This window comes from Lutjanus erythropterus, chromosome 8 (genome assembly GCF_056507025.1).
Source record: "Lutjanus erythropterus isolate fLutEry1 chromosome 8, fLutEry1.hap2, whole genome shotgun sequence".
Taxonomy (NCBI): Eukaryota; Metazoa; Chordata; class Actinopteri; order Lutjaniformes; family Lutjanidae; genus Lutjanus; species Lutjanus erythropterus.
In genome coordinates, this window is record NC_139324.1 from 610,436 (window position 1) to 635,319 (window position 24,884).

A 24,884-nucleotide genomic window follows, 5' to 3' on the forward strand; every position below is an offset into this window, starting at 1 on the left:
TTTTTTTACTAGTGGAGGATTAGTTTATATAAAGTGTATGCTGGGACAAACACTTGTGTCATCTTGATTAATCTCAACAAAACCATAAGTCATGTTCAAGTAATGTTTCTGACTCAGAGAAAGGACTGACTGCAAGTTTCAGAGCACAACTATATCAACATTTATTGCTTCACATCAGTTATGAAGGCGATAATAATAACAGTAAACACAACAATAATAATAATAATAATAATGTAACAACAAGAACAGCTGCAGCAACAATAATAATAAAAAGGATGAATAATCAACATCAGTTTGGAAGGAAATATAATGCTAATAATAATAATAATTTAACAACTAGAACAGCTGCAACAACAACAATAATAATAAAAATGATGAATAATCCCTCTCAATCATCGCTTATGACCCACTTTAAGTGTGATGTTATCCTCCTACCTGAAAATTCTGAATAAATTAACAATAAAGAATAAAAAAAAAACACCACACATAACACAGTCTGTATACACTATATGAACATTACAACCTATTTACATTTTCATTTACATTACATATTTACAGTTTTGATTGTTTTATCTGTGCCAATCACAGCTCTTTAGGGACTGTTTCTGTATTGGGGCAGTAGATAATGCCCCGATACTGGCTGTGTCCAGTCTCTGCAGTCTTGAACTGTCCACACTTCCTGCAAGTGTTGGACACAACTTTCCTCTTATTAAACCTTGCCTTAGAGGTAGGTCGACCACTAGCAGGTGGTGGGGGAGGTGCAGATGGAGCAAGAGGAGCAGCAGGATTTTGGGGGGCACTGCATGCAGGTGTGGGAACAGCAACTAGTGTGAAAGTGGCTGGGGTTGGAGAAGTGACAGAGGGTGCTTGAGGGAGAAAAAAGAGAGGACCAGAAGCAGGAGGCCGCGGAAAAAGCTGCTTCTGTGCTGCCGGCTTTGGCTGGATAGCTCGTGGGGCAGCAGTGATAGGAGCTTCAGCCCACCAATTTGACTTTGCCTGTCCTACGGTGCTTGAGGGCAAGTTGTATACATGCTCAGGGCCCGGAATTTGAGGAGGAGCAGCAGGGCGGATATTAGCAGGTGGAAGAGCACCAGAAGACACAGGAAGCCGACCAGGTAAGTTTATTCCTTGCAGGAGCAGTGAGGAATCCTGCCGCTTCACCCGTTTATTATGCCACTGGATGAGGGTCGTTTGATTGACCTCAACCAGCTGCAGTGTAGTGCTCTGCATGATGGCTCCATTACCCAGAATTAGCTGCCGGATGTTGCGGTAATCTTCCAAGATAAGAGTCCATCTTGACATGGTCCCCTTTCCATGCTTTTTGGGGCTCTTGTGTAAATGACAGAGTCGGACAAAAATGGCTTCCACTAGGCGGCAGCAGTCTGGCCACTGGGCAACAGAGGCAGTTGATCCCAGTGCACACCGCTTCACGCTCTCCACACCACTAGTGAACTCTGCCTTTTTTTTGGGAGACCTGAACCTTCCTACAATGAGCCTGTCCTGATGCCTGGCAGCAAACACTACCCGTTGCTGGTCATATGGCAGCAGGCTCTGCCAGAGGCCTACAATGATGCTGACCTGTTGGTTGTTCAAGGTCATACCAGTTTGGTTTCGCAAACTCACCAGGTACTCTGCTAGGCTGTCCACATGATTCATGCCTGGAATATTGTGCTCATCCACAGCCTGAAAAAGGACAACAGACCAACAGTTACAGTAATATAGTCACTTATATTATGTAAACAATACTATGGGGTCATTATTCTTTCAGTATTTTCTTTTTCAGTTGTTGTTCAAGCCCTCTTACCAGCTGTCCTTCAGCCATCTCAGGAGAAGCACCAGCAGGTTCAATAGAAAGGGCAGCAGGCTGAGTGGAGGCAACAACGGCAGCAGGCTGAGTGGAGGCAGCGACGGCAGCAGGCTGAGTGGAGGCAGTGACGGCGGCAGGCTGAATGGAGGCAACGACGGCGGCAGGCTGAGTGGAGGCAGCGATGGCAGCAGGCTGAGTGGAGGCAACGATGGCGGCAGGCTGAGTGGAGGCAACGACGGCAGCAGGCTGAGTGGAGGCGGCGACAGCAGCAGGCTGAGTGGAGGCAGCGACGGCAGTAAGCTACGTGGAAGCAGTGACGGCAGGAGGCTGCGTGGAAGCAGCGACGGCAGTAGGCTGAGTGGAGGCAGCGACGGCAGTAAGCTGCGTGGAAGCAGTGACGGCAGCAGGCTGAGTGGAGGCAGCGACGGCAGTAAGCTGCGTGGAAGCAGTGACGGCAGCAGGCTGAGTGGAGGCAGCGACGGCAGCAGGCTGAGTGGAGGCAGTGACGGCAGTAAGCTGCGTGGAAGCAGTGACGGCAGCAGGCTGAGTGGAGGCAGCGACGGCAGCAGGCTGAGTGAAAGCAGCGACGGCAGGAGGCTGCGTGGAAGCAGCGATGGCAGTAGGCTGAGTGGAGGCAGCGATGGCAGGAGGCTGCGTGGAAGCAGCAGGAGCCACAGGCTGAGAGGTGGCCGCAATAGCAGCAGGCTGAGCAGAGGCAGCAGGGGCTGCAGGTTGAGAGGTAGCAATGATGGCATTGGGCTGAGTGGAGGCAGCAAGGGCCACAGACGTGGCTGCAGGCTGGATGGATGAAGCAGCAGTCCGGCCTTGAACAGATTCTGCAGTCATAAGGTTCCCAACTGTTGGATCAAGAGCCCCCTCTTCAAAGCCTTCATCTTCCTGCTCCTCTTCAATGTTGACCTCTTCTAACAGCTTGTCTGTCTCCTCAGCATCTGGATTCATGTCCTGCATGGGCTGCCCTGTCTGCTTAAATAAGTACTCAATGCCAATAAGCTCTCCTGCAAGGGGAAAGAGGAAACAGAGAAGAAATACCACAATTTATTAATATGAATGAGAACAAATTTATAAACACAGAGCCATATAAATGCTAAGTTTATGAATATGGTAAGCAACACTTTATCACTTGTTGCTGAACTTACCAGTGTACTTGGGTGGGGGATGGAAAGCTGGAACATACTTCCGACCAAACACTTTCCAGCTATTGATGTTGACACTCTGGACAAGGTCTCCAGAGTAGCTGAAGAGAGTAGGTCGCTTGGTCGCTAGAGACTGCACAGCCCGGTCTTGGTTCCACCTATTCAGGCCCTCCAACAGAAACAGCTGGAAATTCAGGCTGTTGGCCTTAGTGCCTGAAATTAAAGTTGTACTGTGTTAAGGGGATATTTGTGCAGTAATTACTATAAACCATATTTATAAGACTATTATAACATTGTAGTCTATTATAATTAATAATTTATATTATAAAATTCACCTGGAATAAACCTGTTCAGGTGTAAGTGAAACGACTCCAGTGACGTTGAGCCTCTGGCACACCTGTAGTTTTTAAGGACCAGGCCCTCCTTGGTGGTGATTGTGCCAGTCTCTGTGTACAGAGCCACACCTGGGACATCCTGGATGCACTTAACATGCCTCTTTTGCACACGCCAGATGTGCTCCATTCGAACTCTGTCCAGGAGTGGAACACCCATCAGGTCCTTCCCCTTTTCCCCCATCAGCTCTTGCAGCAGGTGGTCAATGAGCTTTATGGTGGTCTCCTTACCCCTGGTCTTCCGTCTGCAATGGAGAGCAAGCTCCGCTTTGGTGATGTTTTTGTCCACCATTGCATCGGTAATTCCGGGCACACCCTCCTGCTGCAGGTGCACTCTCTTGGCCCGCCGTAGATGGGCAAGATCCTCTGGATCCCACTCAAAAATACACACTGAGAGACGTGCCATAAAAATGGCGTACAGAGGATGGGCGTCAGTAGTACAGCCAACTGCCAGTCGCCGCATGAAGTGGTAGATGTCCAGCCGGATGTTGAGGTCTGGCCATCCACCAAACCTTTTCTGCAGTTTGGTCTCTCCACCTGTCTCCACACAACAGCCAGTGTCCACATAAAGCAGCTTTGGCGGTGGAATACCTGCCTGGCTGTACCTCTTGATGAGGTCTGCCACCATGATATCCAGGCCAGGTCCTTCCTGTGCAGTAAGAACACTGATAAGAATCTGACCCAGTTCATTTCCAACTGAAGTCATCCACAGTGCCGTCCCCTTTGCTGCCCCTGACAACTTCTTGGTGATCTGTGAATACACAGATAAAACAAAAAAGTGGTTAATTAATATCTTAAAAAACTGCACTTGTAACTACAATAATCTTGCATTATTATTATTGCATTAATGTTATGTAATTTGAAAAATTATTTACCTTCTTGGTTGAGTCCATTTTTAAAACAGACCCAAAAACAGAAGTGATTCTGGCCTTTATGTGGTCTATCCTTGCCATAATGTCCTTGGCATATACTGCCATCAGCCACCTGTTGGTTGGTACAGCTACAGGCTCTGGGGGTTCCTGGAAGACTACAGGGAGGAGGCTTGGGCGATGCGCGAAGTCTGAACACTCGCCAAAGTATCTTGCCAGGCGCTGAAGCCACTCCTCACTGTGGTTCTCTTTCAGTTGTTTGGCCAGACGGGTAGAGCTGTTCCCCAATGTTCTCTCCCTCATCAGTCGAATGACACGAATGTCACACGCATACCTACATATGCAGAAACCATATAAAAATAAAGGACAACCAAATGAAAAACAGTGGACTGTGACAAAATAACAGCAACAAGGAAAACAAACATATACCCAGTGTGTTCATTCTTAGCAACACACATGCAGTTATTATGCAGTTACATGCAGTTATCAATAATTTAAACTTGTGTAGTGTAGAGTTTGAATAAAATTTCATTGATAGATCAAATGTGCAGACAGCAACTCACTTGTGTGTCAGGATGATGCGGAACTCTGATCGGTGAGGAAGGTCTAGCTGATCCAAAATGGCGTTGCTTGACGACAAACAGGATGCCTTGCATTCTGTGTTGCTGCACCGGAGGGTCTCTGTTATCATTAAGTAGTTCCGGTCGATATCCAGCACCTGACGTGCTCTCTTATGAATACCCCCTCCTGTGAAATGCCCCCCACATTTGGGGCAGAACACCCTGATCTTCCACAGGTGGTAAGGCATCCACACCAGAAGGCGGTGGCAGAAGAATCGCTCTGGAGTGGGGACCTGGTGGAAGATCAGTGATGGGGCAGGAGGATCGTACCACATTTTAAGATCATCCCGTAGTCTCTGGTTTCTCCACAAGGTAGAGGCAATCCAGTGATGATCTTGCACAGGGAGGGTCTTTTTCAGCTTCTCAGGCAGCCACAGCTGACCACATCCAGGTGATGGAACCACAGGCAGAGGAAGAGGCAGAGGCACAAGTGGGGCAGGTGAACTAGATCCATCCTAATTTAAAGTGGAGCAGACATATAAACATACGCACAGCTAGAGATAGAGAGAGGGAAAATACTGTTTCAATATTCAAGTAAATGAACTATTGCAAATGTGAAATGTAGAATTAAAGAAACTTACAGAGCCAGCTGTATCCAAGGGGATTTCAGTGGCAGGACGCTTGCTGGTCCTGACAGAGGGCGTAGAGGAAGGGGGCAGAGAAAAAGGAGAGACAGTCCTTATGAATGATTTAGGACTGGATACACAATGGGCAACAGGGGAACTGGCAGATGCTGCAGAGAGGCTTAATGGAGGTGCAGAGACGCTGGGACTTGATAAATTTGAACTGTCCGAGGAGGTGGTGACAGTGCTGGAAGGGGGCTAGGAGAAAGGAGAGATTACACATACAGCGTCATACAAAATGATACATTCTATGAGAAGCATAACCACACAAATTATTCAAACACATTTTAAAATGTTCAACACAAAGTAATTTATCACATTAGATAAACTTTCAAATATCACAATGGATAAGCAAATAACATCAGAAAAGAAAAATCCTCTTCAAGGTATAATTAAGTGAAGTGAAATAAAACCACTATACGATATAAGACTATAAGATTCACAGAAACTGGAAGAGATATAAACAATAGCAGATCCTAGTTTTTTCTTAAAGTAACGTAAACAACATTAAAAAACTATAACCACATTCATAAGCCAATATATTGTACCTGAGGTTTCCTGGCAAGACTCAGGTTTGGTTTTAGCGCAGCGCTCTGTGACCCACCAAACCTTGGCTTAACAAACTGGGGAATGATAAAATATCACAAATTAAACAACTACTGAGGTGTATAGGTAAAAGCTGTATACATGTTCTTAAAAAGTGGAACTTAATATTTGATTTTTCAGAGAACAGCAGTGCTAACCATTTGAGGGCTTAGTTTGGGTCAAACGTGTGTGTGACTAGTGGAGGAAGAGGGTGCAACATCAGATGGTGCAACTGTAGCAGAGCCCACAGCTGCTGAAGGAGCTGGACCAGCAGCAGCAGGTGTGTGTTCCTGAGGTGTCTGAAAAAAATAACAAACAAACCCACATCCATGAATACAAGGCAATCTTAATAATGTATATTATGCTCAGCTTCTTAAATATGAATATTTTCTGGTTTCTTTTACTCCTCTCTGACAGTAAACTTAACTTAACTTAGTTGTGGACAAAATGAGACATTTGAGTACATCATCTTGGACTTTTAGAAACACTCATCAACATTTTTCACCCTTTTTTTCACTTAAACAGCTATTCATTGATTAATCAGAAAAATAATCAACCAATTAATCACCTTTAAAAATAATTGCCAGTTGCAGCCTTAATCTTTTGTCTATGTCTATTTAACTAACTCAATTCATTTTACCTTCTTAGTGTGAAATCCACACATGCAGACGTGTGCTCCACCAAACAGAGACCTCTGTCCCCGATGTTGGAGTGGACACTTTTCGATCTGTAATGAACCAAAATTAAAATTCAGCAGAATAGACAGCAGTATTTGTTAATATTGGTATATAGAAAAAACAATACCTTATGATAGAGGTCATGCCATTTCTTTTGCCTGGGGGCTGGTCTGTTCCCAGCGTCTGAAGGCCAAACCCCTGTGGTGGCAAACCTCCTCAGCCGGGACAGCCATTCGTCATCCCCCATGGCACGGTGGCGTTTGGGCTGGGATGCCATCTGAAGCAGTATGAGGTGCTCCTCTCCCAAGACACAAAAATTAAATAATAAAATAAAACAAAATGACCATAAGATCTTTTTTCATTTCATTTCTATAATCTAAATCTAATCTAAAATTTGCTTATCAGGAAACACCTTATTACTGAATGCATTATAATGAAGTACAGTAGTGCTGCAGAGATGCCCTGGCCTAAAAGTCCTTGCACAGGCCCAGAAATTGTCAATTTTTTCGACATAATATTGCATTGTAGGGTAAAAGTTTAAATGCTAGCCTATAAATAATATAGATAGGCTTGATAGTTATCTCACTCCTTCAAATAAAAAAAAATTAAATCAGCTTTATTGGCCTGACAGATCAGAAACTTATATTACCAAAGCAGTCTAGGAAACTATCAACATCAACAGATGACCAGCTATAAACATATGATAATATGAAAATATCAAATTCCATATAACACAGGCATTACATGTTACAATTTACATATCTCTCTGGCCCCTTCCTTCTCTCACCTAACTAAGGAAAGTGACTCACGCCATGATCTTGGCAAATAAATAATAAATTAAATGAACGTTTCATAAGTTTAATACCCGAGAGGTTGGGGTAATAAGTTACATTAGAAATGTGAAATATTGTGGGAAGAGGGCCTTTCTAGTTATATCAATTTACAAGTACTGTAGCTAGCTACTAACAGCGTTATTGTAACGGTATAGTTACTGTACTGACAGTTAACAGTAACTCAAGTTGCATTTTCATGTTCTTATCCAGCAAAGTGAACCGCAAAGTAAGATTGCGGGCAAACAGACAAATTAGTTATATCGACATTTGACAAGTTAAATACCGCCGCCGATTTGCCGCCGACAAAAGACCGTTTCTACTGTATACAGTAGCTGTACACAAAGAGCTGACAATGAATCCTCATGTTCATACCTAGCTAGGAAAGTGAAGCATGCCACGATCTTGGGCAGATAAATAATAATCAGAAATGTAGAGCTAAATGACTGGATTTATTTTCCAAATGCCGGGAGAGAGGTGTATCTTAATGAATGAGACGTTCGGGTAATAAGTTACCTCAGAAATGAGAATAAATTGGTAATAAGTTACCTCAGAAATGACAATAAATTACCGTGAAAATGCGGGGAAGAAGGTAATTTGTTATATCTAATTACAGCTAGCTACTGACAGCGTTACTGTAACGGAACTGTTAGCTACTGTACATACATTAGGTTGACAGTAACTGAAGCCTAGCTAGCGAAAGCAAGATTGCGGACAAATAGACGAATGAGTTCAATTAACATTTTACAAATTAAACGCGTGATTTGCTTGTGATAAACTACAGCAGAAATGTAAGAAACTTTGAATTTACTTACCACGGCAGATACAGCGAAGCGGTATTTTGCCTCTGCCAGCTCCGACTTAGCAACAGAGCACCGAAAAGGGACTCCGATTGGTCGAAGCAGCGGGGGGGAGAGCGAAGCGTTTGGATTGGTAAGAAATGGAGAGGAGGTGTCTTTTGATTGGCCAAAAATGGACGGGGTTTTTTTTTTGATTGGAAAGAAATGGAGAGGGGGGATTTTTGGATTGGTAAGAAATGGAGAAAATGAAGCGGTCGAACAGGCTTTAGGTGGAGCCACAGGCGTCGCTCCTTGGATGACTTGTTATTGAGATCATAAGTCAGTTTCTCCAGAGGAAGCACAGCTGATATCTGTGATAACCACATGTCAACTGTGGGGACCTGTGGGACAGACCATCCCAACAAGTTGCGCTTTTTAGCCAAATATAAAAGAGCCGTTAACACAGATTTGACATCATTATTAAAGAAATTGTCTGAAATATGGTGCAGCAAGGAGAACAAAGGAGTCAATAAGAACTGTCTGCCAGTAACCTCCTGAATTACAGAGTGAAGCTCTTTCCAAAATACGTGCATACAATGGCATGACCGGGACACATGAAGCAAATGTACCTTTGTGTGTTTTACATTTAAAACAGAGGTTTGAGCTGTTGGTGAACATTTTCTGGAGGCAGGCAGGTGTACAATAAATCCTGTGAAAAAATGTAAAAATTTTGCTGACAGATAGGATTTGAAGTGCATTTCGGAAAGATCCCCTTGCATCCTTGGGAGACCTGGCTGAGATCAATATATCTCTTAACTGACAGTTTCAAGCAAATCCCATTCTTCCTTAAAAGAGATTCTGTAAAATCACAAATTTGGAGATACTTAAAAGAATCTCTGTGAGGGATATTAAAATCTGTTCTAATTTGCTCAAACAACTTCAAAGCCAAAGATCATCAGGCCTGCAAAATCAAATAGGCCACTCCTTCAGACCAAAACTCCTGATCTGTACAGGAAGATCAGGGTTAAACGTTAGGGGAGATCCAACATAAACGACAGACAGGTTATCTAGGTGTTTTCTCACATCCTTCCACATCAATACTGTGTTGTAAATGATTGTGTTATGATCAAGGGAAGTTATTTGGTCTAAATTGTTGATAAAAGGCAGGGATTTAAGTCTCCTGGGATAACATGCTAGAGACTGGAGACCAATCCATAAAAGTTTCTTGCATATTTGTAAACCAATCTAACATCATTTTGAGCTGAGCCGACCAATAGTCGACAGCACAGGTTTTGTTTTTTTTTTGTTTTTTAACAGCCAATTAGAACACGTGTTGTTGTTTTTTTTAACAACTGCCAATCGTAGCACAGGGATTTTACAAGATCAGAGGGGTATACTATGAAGCAAGCTCAACACAGCCAGGCTTTCTTTGCATGATCTGGATCGACAAAGCCTAAAACTTCAATCAGAGATAACAGGTATTACAATGATGGTTATCAACTTGCTTTGTTAATCCAGGTTCTCATTTTAAAGCTTTGTGCGCGCTCACATAAAAAGGGCGTTTCTTGCATCATTTGACTCTTCTTCCACATGAAATGAAACAATTGCAAGCCACTTAAGTCAAAATCATCAAGTTGTTATAATTATGAGCTGTGGAAAATATACAAAATACATTACAGCAAAAAGCAACATTGTTGCTGCAAATAAAGCAGGAGAAGAAGTATGCTGTCAGAAAATTACTGATCGACTAAATGCGGTCTTAATGCTGCGGTTTATTCTAACATGAAAACTGCACATTAAACGATACAGCGGATTTAAACATGATGAAGTCTGTCTGACACTGTCCTTTGATGACAGAGACATGGAAATCACTTAAGTTTTTGACCAAACCAACGTAAAATGAGTGTAATTGATTTAAGACTGTCTGTGATAAATGATGATGAATTTTCTAATCAGTGATCTGAGCTGCAATATCACGGAGACAAAACAGATAACAGTAAAAAGTATTCAAAGTGTCTGTAGTTGCTTCATCATTATTTTACTGTGTGGATTATATACCATGTCAGTTTAAAGTGTTAATATGATCTGGAGCAAACGGGAAAAATGACTCTGCATCACCATTATATGGATTCGATTTCCTCAGTTTAAAAGCTATATCACTCATAAACAACCTTGTTAGGACAATAATTAGTTAAAGAACAGCGCGTTTTACAGACAATTTAATCTGAAACTCTGAACATAACCTGCTCCCGACCAGGTTATGAGTTTAGCATAAGTTACCATGGTTATCTAGCCAGGTTAAAAGAGTGCCACCTTCGTGACACTGAAAATCTTGGCTTTAGACTCAACATAGCTTGTTAACCCATTAATCTCGCTTCGTAGTACACCCCTCAGATAAAAGAAGAGGGGGATTTTACAACAGCATAGCAAAACACAGGGAATTTTCTATGATCACAAGGGTTGTTTTTGTTTTATTTTGCTAACCCTAACCCTTGTTGCAACAGTCAGACCCTTTACAGCTGCCAACCACGAGACAGGTGGGTTTTACATCAGCCAATGATGACAGCCAATCACAGCACACGAACAAATAAAAGAACACAGTTTTTTTTCTTTTTCTTCTTCTTTTTTTTTTTTTACAATAACCAATCACAACACAGAGGGATTTTTCATCAACCATCCATGGCACAGGGGGTTTATACAACATCCAATCACATCATAGGTGATTTTTGACAGTCAATCCAAAAACTGGGTTTTCTCTACAAGAGTAAATAAGAGAACAGGAGCCAGTTTCAACACAGAAGGATTTTACAAAAGCCAACTCCAACACGGAGGAGTTTTAAATCAGCATTTGACAGCACAAGAGAGTTTTACAACAGCCAGACTCAACACAGTGATTTGACTACAGAAAATCAAAGCACTGTTGCCTTTTGTAATACCCAATTACATCACATGGGGCTTTACAGCCATCAATCATGAGACAGGGAGGTTTTACATAAGCCTATCACAACACAAGGGGAGTTTTATGACAGCTAGTCACAGAACAGGTGGATTTTACAATAGCAAATAAAAGAAAAGTTGTTTTTCCAATAGCCAATCATAACACAGGGGGATTCATCCACCAGTCACAACTGATGGGGGTTTTACAACAGCCAATTACAGCAAATGGGTCATTTACAACAGCCAATTACAACATGGGGATTTTTTTAAACAACCAATCACAGCACAGGGGGATTTTACAAGAGCCAATGATGGCACAGGTGTTCATTTTACAATAGCCAATCACAACACAGGAGGGTTTTAGAACACAAGTGTTTGCTTTTTTTTAACCACAACCAATCACGGTACAGGGGTATTTTACAACAGCTGATTGAGTTTACAAAAGCCTATCTCAACACAGAGATTTTCCAAAACAAAATCAAGCACAGGTGAGTTTATATCAGCCAATTACAAAATAGGGGAGCTTTACATGAGCCAATCACAACACAGAGGGATTTTAAAATGGCCGGTCATAACACAGGAGGGTTTTACAACAGCCAGTCAAACCATTGGTGTATTTCACAACGGGCAATCACAGCACATAGGACTTTTCAACAGCAAATCACAGGAAAGGAGGGGTTTAAAGGAATAGTTGACCCAAAAATGAAAATTTAGTTGTCATCTACTCGCCCTCATGCCAACTGAAGATCAGGTTTAGTTTTTTAGTCCACAAAACACTACTGACTTTCACAGGAAAAGAGCATTGCAGAATCCTCCAAACAATGGAACGGTGTGCAAGGGGACTTGGATTACACCAGTATGGAGGGATTTTATGTTTCTTCTCTCCCCAGTTGTTTTTTAGCATTCAAAAACTGGTCACCATTCATTTACATTGTTTGGGAGATTCCTGTCAAACTCCAGCAGTGTTTTGCAGACTAACAAAATATGCCCGACCCTCAATTGACATAAGTTTGAGTAGATAATGACTAAATTTTCATTTTTGGATGGACTATCTTTTTACATAGTGCTTTTAGCTGTGGGCTGTATAGTGTATATAGGAGAAAAATAGTGAACATGTTGTGCTTTTAACCAGCTCACTCATTTGAGACTCTAAATAAGTACGAAAGCATATACTGTTCAATACTGTTAAAATTTGAAAAGTGTAAAAAGTGTTGAAAATTGTTCTTTTTGACTTCCCACTGCGCAGCCGCAAAGATGGCAGCATAAAAGAAATTCACCCCCGACAACTTGGATTAAATAGCCCTGTAAAACTATTAAACTTGCTTCAGTTGACCTTAAACTACGGATAAGGGCGAAATCATGACGAAAGACAGGCATAACAAAGTCAAAATCAAGAAATATGCACAGAATGTCGATTCACACGATAACTTAAGCCGAGAGTCCTCCCCAGCTAGCTGCAGCTTGCCAGCTAAGGCTAATGGAAAAGAAGGCACGGACACCGATATGGTCAGTCTGAATACCATACTCGCTGAGATAAAAAGTTTCAGACAAGAAAACAAGCAACAACTGGGAGAAATCAAAGAGGAGATAAGCAAAACTAAGCTGAGACTCGATGAGGCAGAGGAGCGAATTTTAAACACAGAGGAGAGGCTACAGTCTATGGAAGAAGTGATGAAGGAGCTAATAAAACTCCAAAACTCGCCTGGAAGCAAAACAAACAGACCAAGAGGGAACGTCGAGACGAAACAACGTTTGGATCTACTCCGTAGTGGAGGGGTCTGAGAACGAGTCTCCATCAATGATAAGCTTTGTTGAAGAGCTGCTGAAACATAACTTATCTCTGCCACCTGATATGGATCTCCAGATCAAAAGGGCGCACAGCGCACTTGGACCAGCACCGCAAGAAGGAGCTCCTCCGAGATCCCTTGTAGTAAAGTTTCTGAGCTAAAGAAGTTGGGAAATCTATTGGATCATCAACACAAGCTATGATTGTAGACAGTAGATTGATGGACACCTTTACAGATAAAAACAATCCTTGGATACAAGTGGCTCTTAACACCTGGCAGAGGGTAGTTAAAAAGTAAAACCTGAAGGGTGTGGAGAAATTAAGATGGTGTCCATATGATACTGACTTCATCCCAAACAAGACGGATACCAGATTTAAAATATGGATGGGTAAAGGGCTAACAGCATATTGCTGCTGTATCCATAACAAAACACTGAAAAGCTCTGAGACACTTAAAAAAGATTATGGATTGGAGGATCAAGATTTTTTCAGATATCTACAAGTGAGACACAGGGTGAATAAAATTATAGCTGAGGGCTTGGAGAAAGTAGACAATGATATATTGAATATTTTTGTGTCAACTTAAAAATCAGGAAATTTATGCAAAATAATATCCAGATTATATAAAAGTAGGGCTGCACAATATTGGAAAAAACTGACATTGCAATTTTTCAGGTCAGGTACCCATGAAATTAGATGAGAACACGTTTAGTTCATTTGCCTCCTACATCGTAGGACCTGCAATATGACTATTGCGCACACGTACATTGCGATGACGATGCTCAAACGATATATTGTGCAGCTCTATATAAAAGCTTTCAGGACTCCTCAAAGACAACCACCCAACATGTAAAAAATCAATGAGAAAGAGAGGGAGGAATGGTCATATCTGAAGATGAGTGGGGGGATATATGCAAATCACAGTGGATAACTACATCATCACACTGTTGGAGGGAATTTGGATGGAAAAATATCGTGAGATTTTCATTACTCCTGCCCAGAAGAGATATCAAGGTGTTGGAATGAATTGTTGGGGGCTATGTGGAACAGATGTAGGTAACCATTATCATTTATTTTGGGATTGCCCCAAAATTACATTCTATTGGAGGGAAATTCATAAATGTTTAGAAACACTAATTCAGATCACTATTCCATTTGATGCTTTGACAATGTATATGGGCACTGTAACACTGAATCTTCAAACTAAAACAGACAAATATTTAATGAATATTACTTATTGGAGGCAAAAAAGCTGTGACGAGGAAGTGGTTACAACCAGATGCTCCAACATTAGAGGACTGGTTAAAAATTATTCAGGAAATCTACACAATGGAGAGACTAACCTTTTCTATAAAAATGCAAAGAGAAAAATTTAGGACATTGGGGTCAAAATGGATTGGATACATTAATTCACAGAGACCTGACCTACTTTAAAGGAAATTGCAATTTTCAATGAACTATGAGGAGCAGACTTTCATAGATAAATGAATGTGTATGACATTGTTTGTTCAAATGTTTATAGTTGCTGACACTAAAATGTAAGGGAGAAAAATAGTAGAAGACAAGCTTATTATGACTAAGTTTATGCATCCACTACAAATTTTTGGTTTTTTTCGGCTCTCATCCTGCAGTCTTCAAAGTTGTTTTTGTATGTCTGCTGTAAACTATACTTGATGTGGATGTGGACTTAGAGAAATTAAATGTGAGCTTTGAGCTTTATTTGTAGTAAAGTTCAAAGTCCCTCAAAAATCCACAGTCACACATTCACTCATTCATCTCATTCATGTAAACAGACAGCTGCATGAAGGACACAGGTGCAGGAAAAACAGAACAAAAGTCAGATGGGGGCAAGAAGGGAAAGTCAGAGAGTCCATGAGTTTACACACACACAAAGTCTCTCTCTCTCTCCCTCTGTAAGCCAGTGTAACAAAATTGTAAGCCATACTGTAAAAGTAGCCTACAAAATATAGCAGTAGCTATTAGGGATGGGCATCAAGACCTGGTTTTACTTTAGAACCAGTTCCAAAATTACAATTACTCCAGAATCATTAAGAATTGAGATTTCCAATACCACTATTGATTCCCATGTGCAAATTTAATGCGTCTGAACTCACAGACTCAAACTTTTCCCGACTTGGTTTTCTCTGCACCTGGGTCCTTGATACACATGTATGCATTACACGGAGTGCACGTGTGATTGATGTTATCGAGTGGCTTTGAACTTACCTACATCAGCATTAAGCTCACATTGTATTTCTGTGGTTCACATCCACATGAAGCAGAGTGAATGCAAAAAAACATGCAATGAGGACCACTATAGTTTTACCCCTACAAAGATGCACACATGTACACACACACGCACACACACACCACATAGCGGGTGAGGGAGGTACCCATCACCTGTTCAGGCCCAGATTCTTTAACTTGCTGATGAGCCCTATGGTGTTACACCCTGAACTGTAGTCCACAAACATCTCTCGCACATATGTAATATGATATATATATATATTTTTTTAATAACAGGACAAGCTGTGGCATGTAGCAAGAAAAAAGCACAGAAGAGGGGGCTATGCACCAGGGGTTATGCAGTAAAGACTTCAGTGTTGCATATGGGGCATGTGCACTACCAGGTAAGCAACTCCAGAGCCCCAAGATAAGGGATGGGCCTTGACACCCTGTTAACCCACTTAAGAACCAATTCCAAAAGTACAATTCCATCAATGGCTTTACACATATGTGTGTATTTTTGGCCCAAACCTACTGCTACATAGCCTTTTTCTACAATGTTGAACACAAATTGAAGCATTGCCATTACTTCTTAAGCGAATATGAAGAAATGGTAAAAATAAAGCAGTGACCTAAAAGTATAAACAGCATCACAGGAGAGAACCTAAACGTTAATCCACAGTCATTCATTTAGAGGTTAGAAAGTACTGAGAGCCTAAGGTGATAGTTTACCCACAAATTAAATTTCTCTCGATATCTACTCATCCCTGTGCTGATATGAGGATGGGTGAAGATCTCCAGTTCACAAAACACTCCTAGAGCTTCAGTGGAAAACAGCGTTGCGGCCAATTGTAATGAATGGTGACCAGTTTTAAAATGTAAAAAAAGAACACAAAAAAACCCACAAAATGTCTCCATACTCTTTGTGTGTCCGTAAGCTGCGACCTTAAAATTTGACCCAAAGAGACGCCACATTTTTAGACTAAATGTCAACTGTAACCTCTGAGACCGGAGTTGCTTGCACACACCTGAAGTGGGTACACAAGCTCTTGCCCAAGCGGCGCAACATGAGATATACAAGGTCTTATGATACTTTCACGCCTGTGTTTACATGCTACCTGGAAGCAACTCAGACAGAGCGAGATCTTCTCAGAAATAGTGACTTGTTATGCGTACAGTTGACTTTGCAAACTTTCAACCAAGAAGAAAATGTCTGAGGACTGATATAGAAGAGGAACATCATTTCTTTGCTGCAGCTACACCACTTGGGCGAGAGCTTGTGTACCTGCTTCAGGCATGTGCACACAGATTCGGTCTGAGAGGCAACAGATAATATTTAGGCTAAAAACATGGTGTAAATGTCATGAGTGGCTCTAACTGGTTACTCGTCCTTGAACACACAGTTATTCTCTCTTTGGAAGAACAATTTCTGATAACACAATCACATCCCGACTCTCCCAATAAGCACTTCAGGTCCATCCTGACCCAACCTCCTTCATCTCCTAACCCTGTAAGACAGATTTACATTCTTGACTCATTATCAGTTCCTTTTACACTTTGTGTGTGACTGTGTACTGATCCTTTGCAAAGCTCGATTAAAACACCACAAAGACAATCTTGGTCATGGGGTCTGTCTTAATTTTCATATTTTCCACCACACCACCTTACAGGATTTCCGCCCTCTGACCAGCAGGTTACTGCTGGATACCTTCTTTCATGTGGCCAAAATAAATTGGAGGAGGCAACAAAAGCCACAGGGACCAAATGGTCAACTATCCATTGAGTAAGTATAAATAATATGTCTTCATGCATGTAATATCTGTACCTAGAATTATTTGACAGATGCGCCTTTTCTGTTGCATGCATTAGTTTGCCCTCAGACATTTCTAAATAATCTTAACCCTTTCTTTTCGTCCAGCCAGTACAGACTTGCAGCCTATCATGTGGTGCTGGAGTGGGCTGTCAGAGGAGAACGTCTTGTTTGTGGTAACCGAAGAGTGCTGCCAAGCTGCATCATCACTGCTATCAGAAACAAGTACCTGTCCCCCCCGGCACTTACAGCAGGTTCAAGGAGGCACATGTTCAGAACACATCTACCGATGAATGACTTTTCAATAATTGTACTCTTGACTGCACTGCTGAGCAGTCTACAAACTGTTCCAGTCTTTAGAGACACTAGCAGAGCCTGCATAAATCTTGCACACTGTAAGTATTTACAGTACAAAATCATCCACCCCATATATACAGGGGTGGACAGTAAGAAAGTACATTTACTTGAGTACTGTACTTTACTTGAGTATTTGTTTTTCTGGAAACAAATATTGTACTCTTGTACGATTGTACCACATTTCTAGAAAGGTTGTCATTACTTTGAAGTCAGCTGTTGTTGTTTCATCTTTTCTAAAATGCGACTGGCCCCATGCTGTATTCCTCACAGAAGGAAACCAAGTACAGTACCCACTCTTAACTGGGATCGATGCAAAAGCAGAAATGCGTCATCCAGGCACTCTGTAACAAGCCCAAGCAAGCACTCCCTCTTTCATTCCAACAAAACTCAGTAATGATGACGGCAGGAGAAAGACTAAATTAAATCTCAAGATGTTGTTAGAATTAGAAAAAGAGAAATAATTTCAGGTAGGCTTTTAATGTTGGATTGTTTTTATTTGGGTGAAACCACACAATTATACTGCCCCTGAAGCCAGAAAGAAATCTCAGTTATTTAACAGACTTGGAGAACTTCCTTGGCTTCAATCTAATTTTAATAGTTACATCAGAAAAAATGACAATAGCTGTCCTTTTTGTTTTTGATTGCATTTCTATGCTGAAGTTTTTATAGGCTTTGTGTTTCATCATGGTCCTACAAGTAAGTCACAGCACCGTTGTGGTGGTTTCAGAGAGTTTCAAGGTTCAAACAATAAGCAGTGTATTGATAAAAGAAATGTACTTTGTAATGTGTACTTTTGGATACTTCAGTTTTTTTTATCATTCATTTTTATTGGAACAATAACAAATAGGCTAAAAGCCAGTCCAGCAAATTGCCATTTTACATTTTAGGTTTATGTACCCCCAGCCCTCAATCTCTTTCCCTGTCCCTTCTTGCCCCCTACCCCAACTCCCCTCTAGCAACCAACAGGATAGATGATCAGAGCAGTCCTATTTAGACAGAAAGTCTTTCAAGTCAGATATCAGATTCATCCACATTAAAATTGTGTTTGGTCCTGCATCATTAATCCTTGCTGATGATAGTTCAGGTAAGGAATGTCCAAAAAGCTCCAGAGCAGGGGTCGCGTTAACTGAATATTTTCCGTCGTTGACCGGTTTTTTAAAACGGTGACAGAAAAATCTGAAGGTCATCTGTCATTTTGACAGGATACACCCCTGACCACTTGGTGGCGAGTGAGCTTATTAATTAGCTATTGTCTCTCTTAATGCATGACCTCGTCGGCTTCACTCGGAAAAATAGGTAGGTTCGAGATGAACTGCGCCTCGCCTGGAGAGTAGACGAGATCAGGCGGCTGCAGCAGGAGGTGGAGACAAAAAGCTGCAGTCAAGTCGGACAGTTTTCAACAGACTTACGAGAGAGTAGAGGAAGAGACACAAACATCCTGTTAGATCACCTGTAGGTTACCTGTAGTCTGCAGATCATGATCATAGCTGAAGAAATAAAGTGTGTTCTTGATCGTTGATTGAAGTTAAAATAGAAGAGATCCTCCTTTTGACGCGTCTGTTCTTTTATCTGCCTTGTAAAGAACTAAACTGTTCTTTTGATGTCATATATATATATATAACCCTTATTATTATCAGACACAAAATATCTGCTTGCTGACAGATTAAAACTTCATTGCACAACAGAAGACTGATATGTCCAGCATTAAATATTACAATTACACAGAAAATTAGTATTTTATACAACACGTGGTGTTTGTTGTCAAAATCAGGAGCCAATCAGAGCCTGTAAGCTTGTCAATCAGGTGACAGCCAGGCGTTTGCAGTCGGTGGAGAGCAGCTGTGGCACCTGGCTCTACAAACTGCGGCTGCCTCGATCTCGTGAGGTTATCGTTGCCCACGTGTGCATGACGTCAGTGCAAGTCGGGATCAAGTCGGACACAAATCTAACCAGTATGCACTATGCGGCGACAACCGCTGATCAATTCTGGGCAGGCCTGGATCATCTCAAACGCACCTAGTGTCACGGCAGCTGAGTGTCAGCAGCTGAAGTTTCTTCAAAAAGCCCAATAACGATGATGGTGTTGATAAAAGAGGTACGGTGTGGATTCTCTGTTCAGCTTGTTCAGACTGAATATTAATAAAAAATGAATGAAATGCTATTGAATATGTAATTATTATCATTTTAAAAATTAAAGTGACAGGTAAAAATAGATTATGACGGGATTTTTATGACCCTGTCAGTCAAAATGACAGACAACGAAAAAGTCTAGCGCAACCTCTGCTCCAGAGCCAATTAATATTTGAGATATTGTGAGGAAGTTTCCAGCACTGGACTACAATCTTCTTGGCTGCAGTTAGGCCCGCCAGCCAGATTTTGCGTGCTTTATCCGTGAGGGAGAGACAGGAATGGTCATTTAGAAGATGTACAGCAGGATGTACAGCATTGGTAATACCACCCCAATTAGTCCTGCCAGGGTATTAACAACTTTTGCCCAGAAATCTAGAATGCCTGGACATTTTCATACAACATGAATAAAGGAGCCAACAGTTCTGTGGGAACAGAAAGAACAGTATGGGTCAGGGGCTAGTCCTATTTGATGCCTAATTCTCGGTTTAAAGGGGAACTATTATGCTTTTCCTCTTTTCTGACCTATAAATGTTGTCACAATGTCGGATACTCGTGTTAAACGATTCCAAAGCGTCAAATAATGAGGTTCATGCATTTGGAAGTGAGCCCTGCAAGCTGTTTTGGATGGCTCTGCATGCTGTGTTTTACTGTCTTTTTTAACCGTGTAGTAACATTGATGTTAATGCGTGCCAGACTTACTTATATGGTCATACCCAGGCATCAGTGTTGCCAGATCTCGCGAGACAAATAAGCAACCAGGCCTTTAAAAACAAGCCCAAAACAAGCGACTTTTTCTAAGGAGCCCCCCTAGGCTCTGGGGAGAGAAAAATACAGAAATTGTGTGCATATTCTTACAATCTGTGTGGATGGATCGTAAACTGTGGGTACTACAGATTGCCAGTGTACATTCATATGGACAGATTGGTGAACTGTGCGCAGTTCTGGAAAATTGTACTGACGGTACTGTTTATTTTTCTTCCCCTGTGCTTCAGGATAATTACCAGAGGGAGTTAAACCATCTTTTCACATTTTTTACCATTAGAAAACAGATGGGATAACAAATATAAACTGATGCAAGTACATTATATACATAGTAAACCCCCACAAATAAATATCCTGAATTCACAAATTCTTTATTGCTGCTTTTATGCATCTTCCTTTTTTCTTTTAGCTACATGACTTTGAAACAATATGTCATGTCATCATTTCACATTTACATACTCTGCACAGGGCTTTCGAGTCGTCCCCCACGACAGGTTGAATCCATTCTTTTAACCCGCTCTCTTTCTCCCAGTCTTTGTTGTATTTCTTCCCGTATTTCGCCCACTTTGTCTCAGGGCATTGTTGCTTAAAAAAAAAAACTCTCCCACAGTCCATCAGTCGGCAGTCACGCTTTTTCATTCAAACCTCACCGACGTGTTTTTACCGTAACAGAAAAAAAACACTGCCCTGCTCAGTCTGACGCTGATTGGCTAGTACTCATTGCCATCAGGATCAGAGCCAATTAGAAGCAGGATGTGGGTGGGAACAGACTCTGCTGTCTCCTCTGTGAATGTGTATGTGTGCCTGTGCGTGGCGGGGGTTGGGGGCAGAGGGAACAGGCAGAATATCAGGCAGGACAAATTATCCTACATTTAAATAACATATTGAAATTATCTGCTTGACAACTTATTATGGAGCTGGCAACAAGCCCAAATAAGCAACTACACTTTAGAAACAAGCCCAAGAAAACCGCGACCCGCGACTACAAATATTAATAAGCGACTTCACGGAAAAACAAGCCCAAAGTCGCTTATAATAAGCGGACTTGGCAACACTGCCAGGCATATGCTCTAGGCCTGCCCGCTCCCCCGCTCTGCTTCGGAAGTTACATCACTGTGCGCTACTCTGCTGTATGCAACGATTTCACAGTGTTAGCACATTGAGCAATGGCTCCCAGAAAATGTTTGTTCGGGTGTGAGGGAAAATTACCTTGGTTTAGCTTTCCTAAGGAGGCAAGCACCAGGCAGAAGTGGATAGAGTTGCTTTTTCCCGGCCAGCAAAAGAAAAATACCTCCGTGTTTGTCTGTCTACGGTACGTCACAGGGGACTGTTTTGTCAACATGGGCCAGTACGAAGCTGGATTAGCCGGTAGCCGGGCTTGGCAGCGCTCGCCAGCCCTTTTGAAGTCCTTGGGAGTGCGACCAATCACAGCAGCCCAAAAATCAAATACAAAGGCCCGAAAATGAGTATAATAGGTCCCATTTAAGGTATGCTCTACGACAAAATTTCAAATGTATATATACTGATGGTTTGGGTTTTAGGAGGCATCAGCAACGTCATTCCAAATTACAACCCATTTCAGTTTTTGTTCCACCTCAGCTATGTCTCTCCCCCAAGCCAAATGGAAATGAAATCAACTGTATCACCATGTAAGACTGTGAAAGCACTGTAATTGTGTGATCACTCTGCTGATGGAAAGTTGTAACAGACCAAAGTCTCCCTGTTATGATCACTTTCATTTCTGGCATCATAGTGTTATTGTTATTGATGTTATAGAAGATTTATCAGCCTTGTCTAGTTTTATTTTATCTTGTAAAGTACTTGGTAACATTAAAAACATGGTACATAAAAAAAAGTTTATCATTATTATTGTTACATGAGCACATCTCTCATGAGATCGACCACAAATGTTATCCCCGCACAGTCCAATCTATAGCGTTTTACTAACTCGCTGTCAATCATCAGTTCTTTGTCATGTTCTCCTCTGCTTAAGAAACAGTTAAGCCTCCTCCCTACTCTGACTGGAATCAAACCAGGACCGCTGCAGTAAGGATGCAGTTTTTGCACATGGAACATGCATAATTACAGTTGAGCTAATGAGGAATCCGAACATAGATTAACTTGAGATTCTTTTCAAATCTATACTAGACACGCAAAATTTAAAATATATCTCCTAACAGTGAGATAAGCTGGTATAAAGCACTTCATTTTCCACTCAGGGCTTAGAAGCTCTCGGCAGCAAGGAGTCCACCTTTGCAAATAAGGCATGTGTTCTACCAGGTGAGCGACCGGATCTTGATCTTGAAGAGGGGTCTATGTATCATCCCTCCCAAACTGTATTTAACTTTGATAATTAGGATAAACAAATATACAATATATCATTATATATTGATATATCAAACAAACAAACAAACAAACAAAAAATAATAACAATGAAAAATCCACTTGCTTTTTTGGTCCATGTCCTCAAATCAGCAATTGGAATAGAAGTTAAACCAAAACCAGAAATGACTTTATTGTCACTTTTAATTGTGTTATCTCTATTTTCTGATATGTTCAGGCATTGCTTATTCTGTCTCATTTCATTATAGCTAAAGGCACTGCTAAGATTAAACATATATTATTTGTTGAATTATGAATAAAACTATAGGCTAGATATTTATTTACATATTTTTTTTTAAATTAATGAGTCTAAAAACTTTTCACCAATCCACTTGTGCCACAGACCCCTGTTTGAGAACCACTGCCCCATAATATCTATACGAATTTAAAAAAAAAAATCCATTCCTCTAAAACTTTGTAGGTGGCAGGAAATGGTAGCTGTATCTGTCTGACCCTTGAATAAAGAATTCTTTTTTTTTTTTCCTTTACATGGTTGGTATTCTGCAAAAAAAGCCAGAGTTTGCAGTGTTTTTATACATTTCTGCCCAGCCTTTCTTTTATAGCACCACAGCATAAGGTGCGTGATGTATGTAATTCCTTGAGCTCATTAAACATATACTCCCTCTTGTGGCATAAAGGGACAACAACTTCTGTCTTAAGATGTGCTGTGCCTCAGGTTATTTATATATTTACTGGGTAAAAATTTATTTTTTAGAGAAGAAACTGGAGCACAGTGACTGTCTAGTTAACTCAGCTACACTGTAAGAAAAAAATCTGTAGAGTAATTAATGATGTCCTGGCAAAAAATTATCAGTACATATTCTGTTAGGTTTGTGGACATTTCTTTCAACCCTAAAATGGAAAATTCTGTAGATTTACAGTATATCCCCTGGGCCGTTCATGGACACTTCTGTTAATCCTTAAGTAGACATTAGATATTAACATTAGACATTAGATAAAAATGTCTCCTAAATTAAATTGTAAGTTGTGATGAAATAACTCTTTTTTTGAATTTGAAAGACAACAAGCATCGTCATACAACAGCACACAATAAAATAATCAATGTATATAATCATGTGTATGTCCAGATATACACACGCACCGACATGCTGAAAAATAATAATAAAATTAAGATATAAAAAACAAAATTAAGTAAATAAAGTAAAGAAATAAGGAAATAACTGAGAATAAATGGCTAATAATGTAAAAAGCAAAAGACATACACATAAAACATAAAAAGACAAACGCAACAGGAAAAGTGCCATTGATATATAACCTAGAAAGTACTCTCAAATGGTTGGATGCCATCTACAATTTGCAGCACACAGTAAAAACCCAAACAGGGAACATAAACCAAAGAAAACAGGACCAGAGGGGGGGGGGGCTGTGTCCAGCTCACACCAAGATGCCTTTGAGAGCCTCCACTGTTCGAGCCCAGTACAAAGACACTTCCTCTTTTGCACCGTGGATAATTCCAAGAGCGCAACATCTATGAAGTTGAGCAGCCACTGACGCCGAGTCAGTGTATGTGGCGGTTTCCACCTGGTTGCGATCATCTTTTTAGCTGCAGTTAGGCCAGCCAGAAACACGCGCTTTGAGGATTTTGTAAGTTTCAGTTGAGAGAGATCATTTAAAATAAAAAGAGATGGGGACAGGGGGATAGGAATGGACAATAGCAATGACAGTTCACTCTGCACCATTTTCCAATAATTTGCAACCCCTGGGCAATCCCAAATCATATGGAAAAAAGTGCCCAATGTGCCTGTAGTACAGGGGTATTCAATTAAAATTCAAAGAGGTCCAGTTAGAGAAAATTTCATAAAGCAAAGGTCCGGAACATCATAATGTCTAACTTTCTTGAGTGGGCCGAACCAGTAAAATTTAAGTATAATCTATCGATTATTCTGCCAATTAATTGAGTAATCAGATAAGAAATATTGTTCTGCATTTTCTTTTATTACATTACTTTTGCTTTATTTAAGAACAATGGTAATATACAAAAGAAAAGACAGGTCTATTAAATGAACAACTATAAATTGCTAAAGTAAAAGTAAAAAGACTCAGCAAAGTAACTTTACTTTTAATGTAGATTTACTTTTACTGTTTTCACTTTAAATTTTTACTTTTTTTTTTCAAGTACAAAGTTAAAAGTAAAGGT

The 24,884-nt window shown here is 40.9% G+C and overlaps 1 protein-coding gene across 1 annotated transcript; it reads right to left on the reverse strand.

Annotated features, from left to right (window-relative positions):
• Positions 1-582: 582 nt before the first annotated feature.
• Positions 583-8,543, reverse strand: LOC146322267 (uncharacterized). Its single transcript, XM_084725046.1, has 12 exons — positions 6,855-8,543; positions 6,691-6,777; positions 6,209-6,349; positions 6,014-6,088; positions 5,424-5,663; positions 4,786-5,297; positions 4,229-4,556; positions 3,297-4,104; positions 2,965-3,174; positions 2,126-2,823; positions 1,805-2,080; positions 583-1,683 (listed from the first exon to the last, which is right to left on the reverse strand). The coding sequence occupies exons 3-12, from the start codon at positions 6,209-6,211 to the stop codon at positions 583-585; spliced, it is 4,251 nt and encodes a 1,416-aa protein (XP_084581172.1). The 5' UTR covers positions 6,212-6,349; positions 6,691-6,777; positions 6,855-8,543.
• Between the last annotated feature and the right edge of the window lie 16,341 nt (positions 8,544-24,884).

Excerpts from the sequence above, each read along its gene's own strand:
- LOC146322267 (XM_084725046.1), bottom strand. Across the intron at positions 5,298-5,423 it reads CCTTGGATACAGCTGGCTCT|GATGGATCTAGTTCACCTGC; the intron begins GTAAGTTTCTTT and ends ACTTTAAATTAG. Across the intron at positions 2,081-2,125 it reads CTTCCACGCAGCCTCCTGCC|CCTGCTGCTGTCGCCGCCTC; the intron begins GTCACTGCTTCC and ends GCCTCCACTCAG.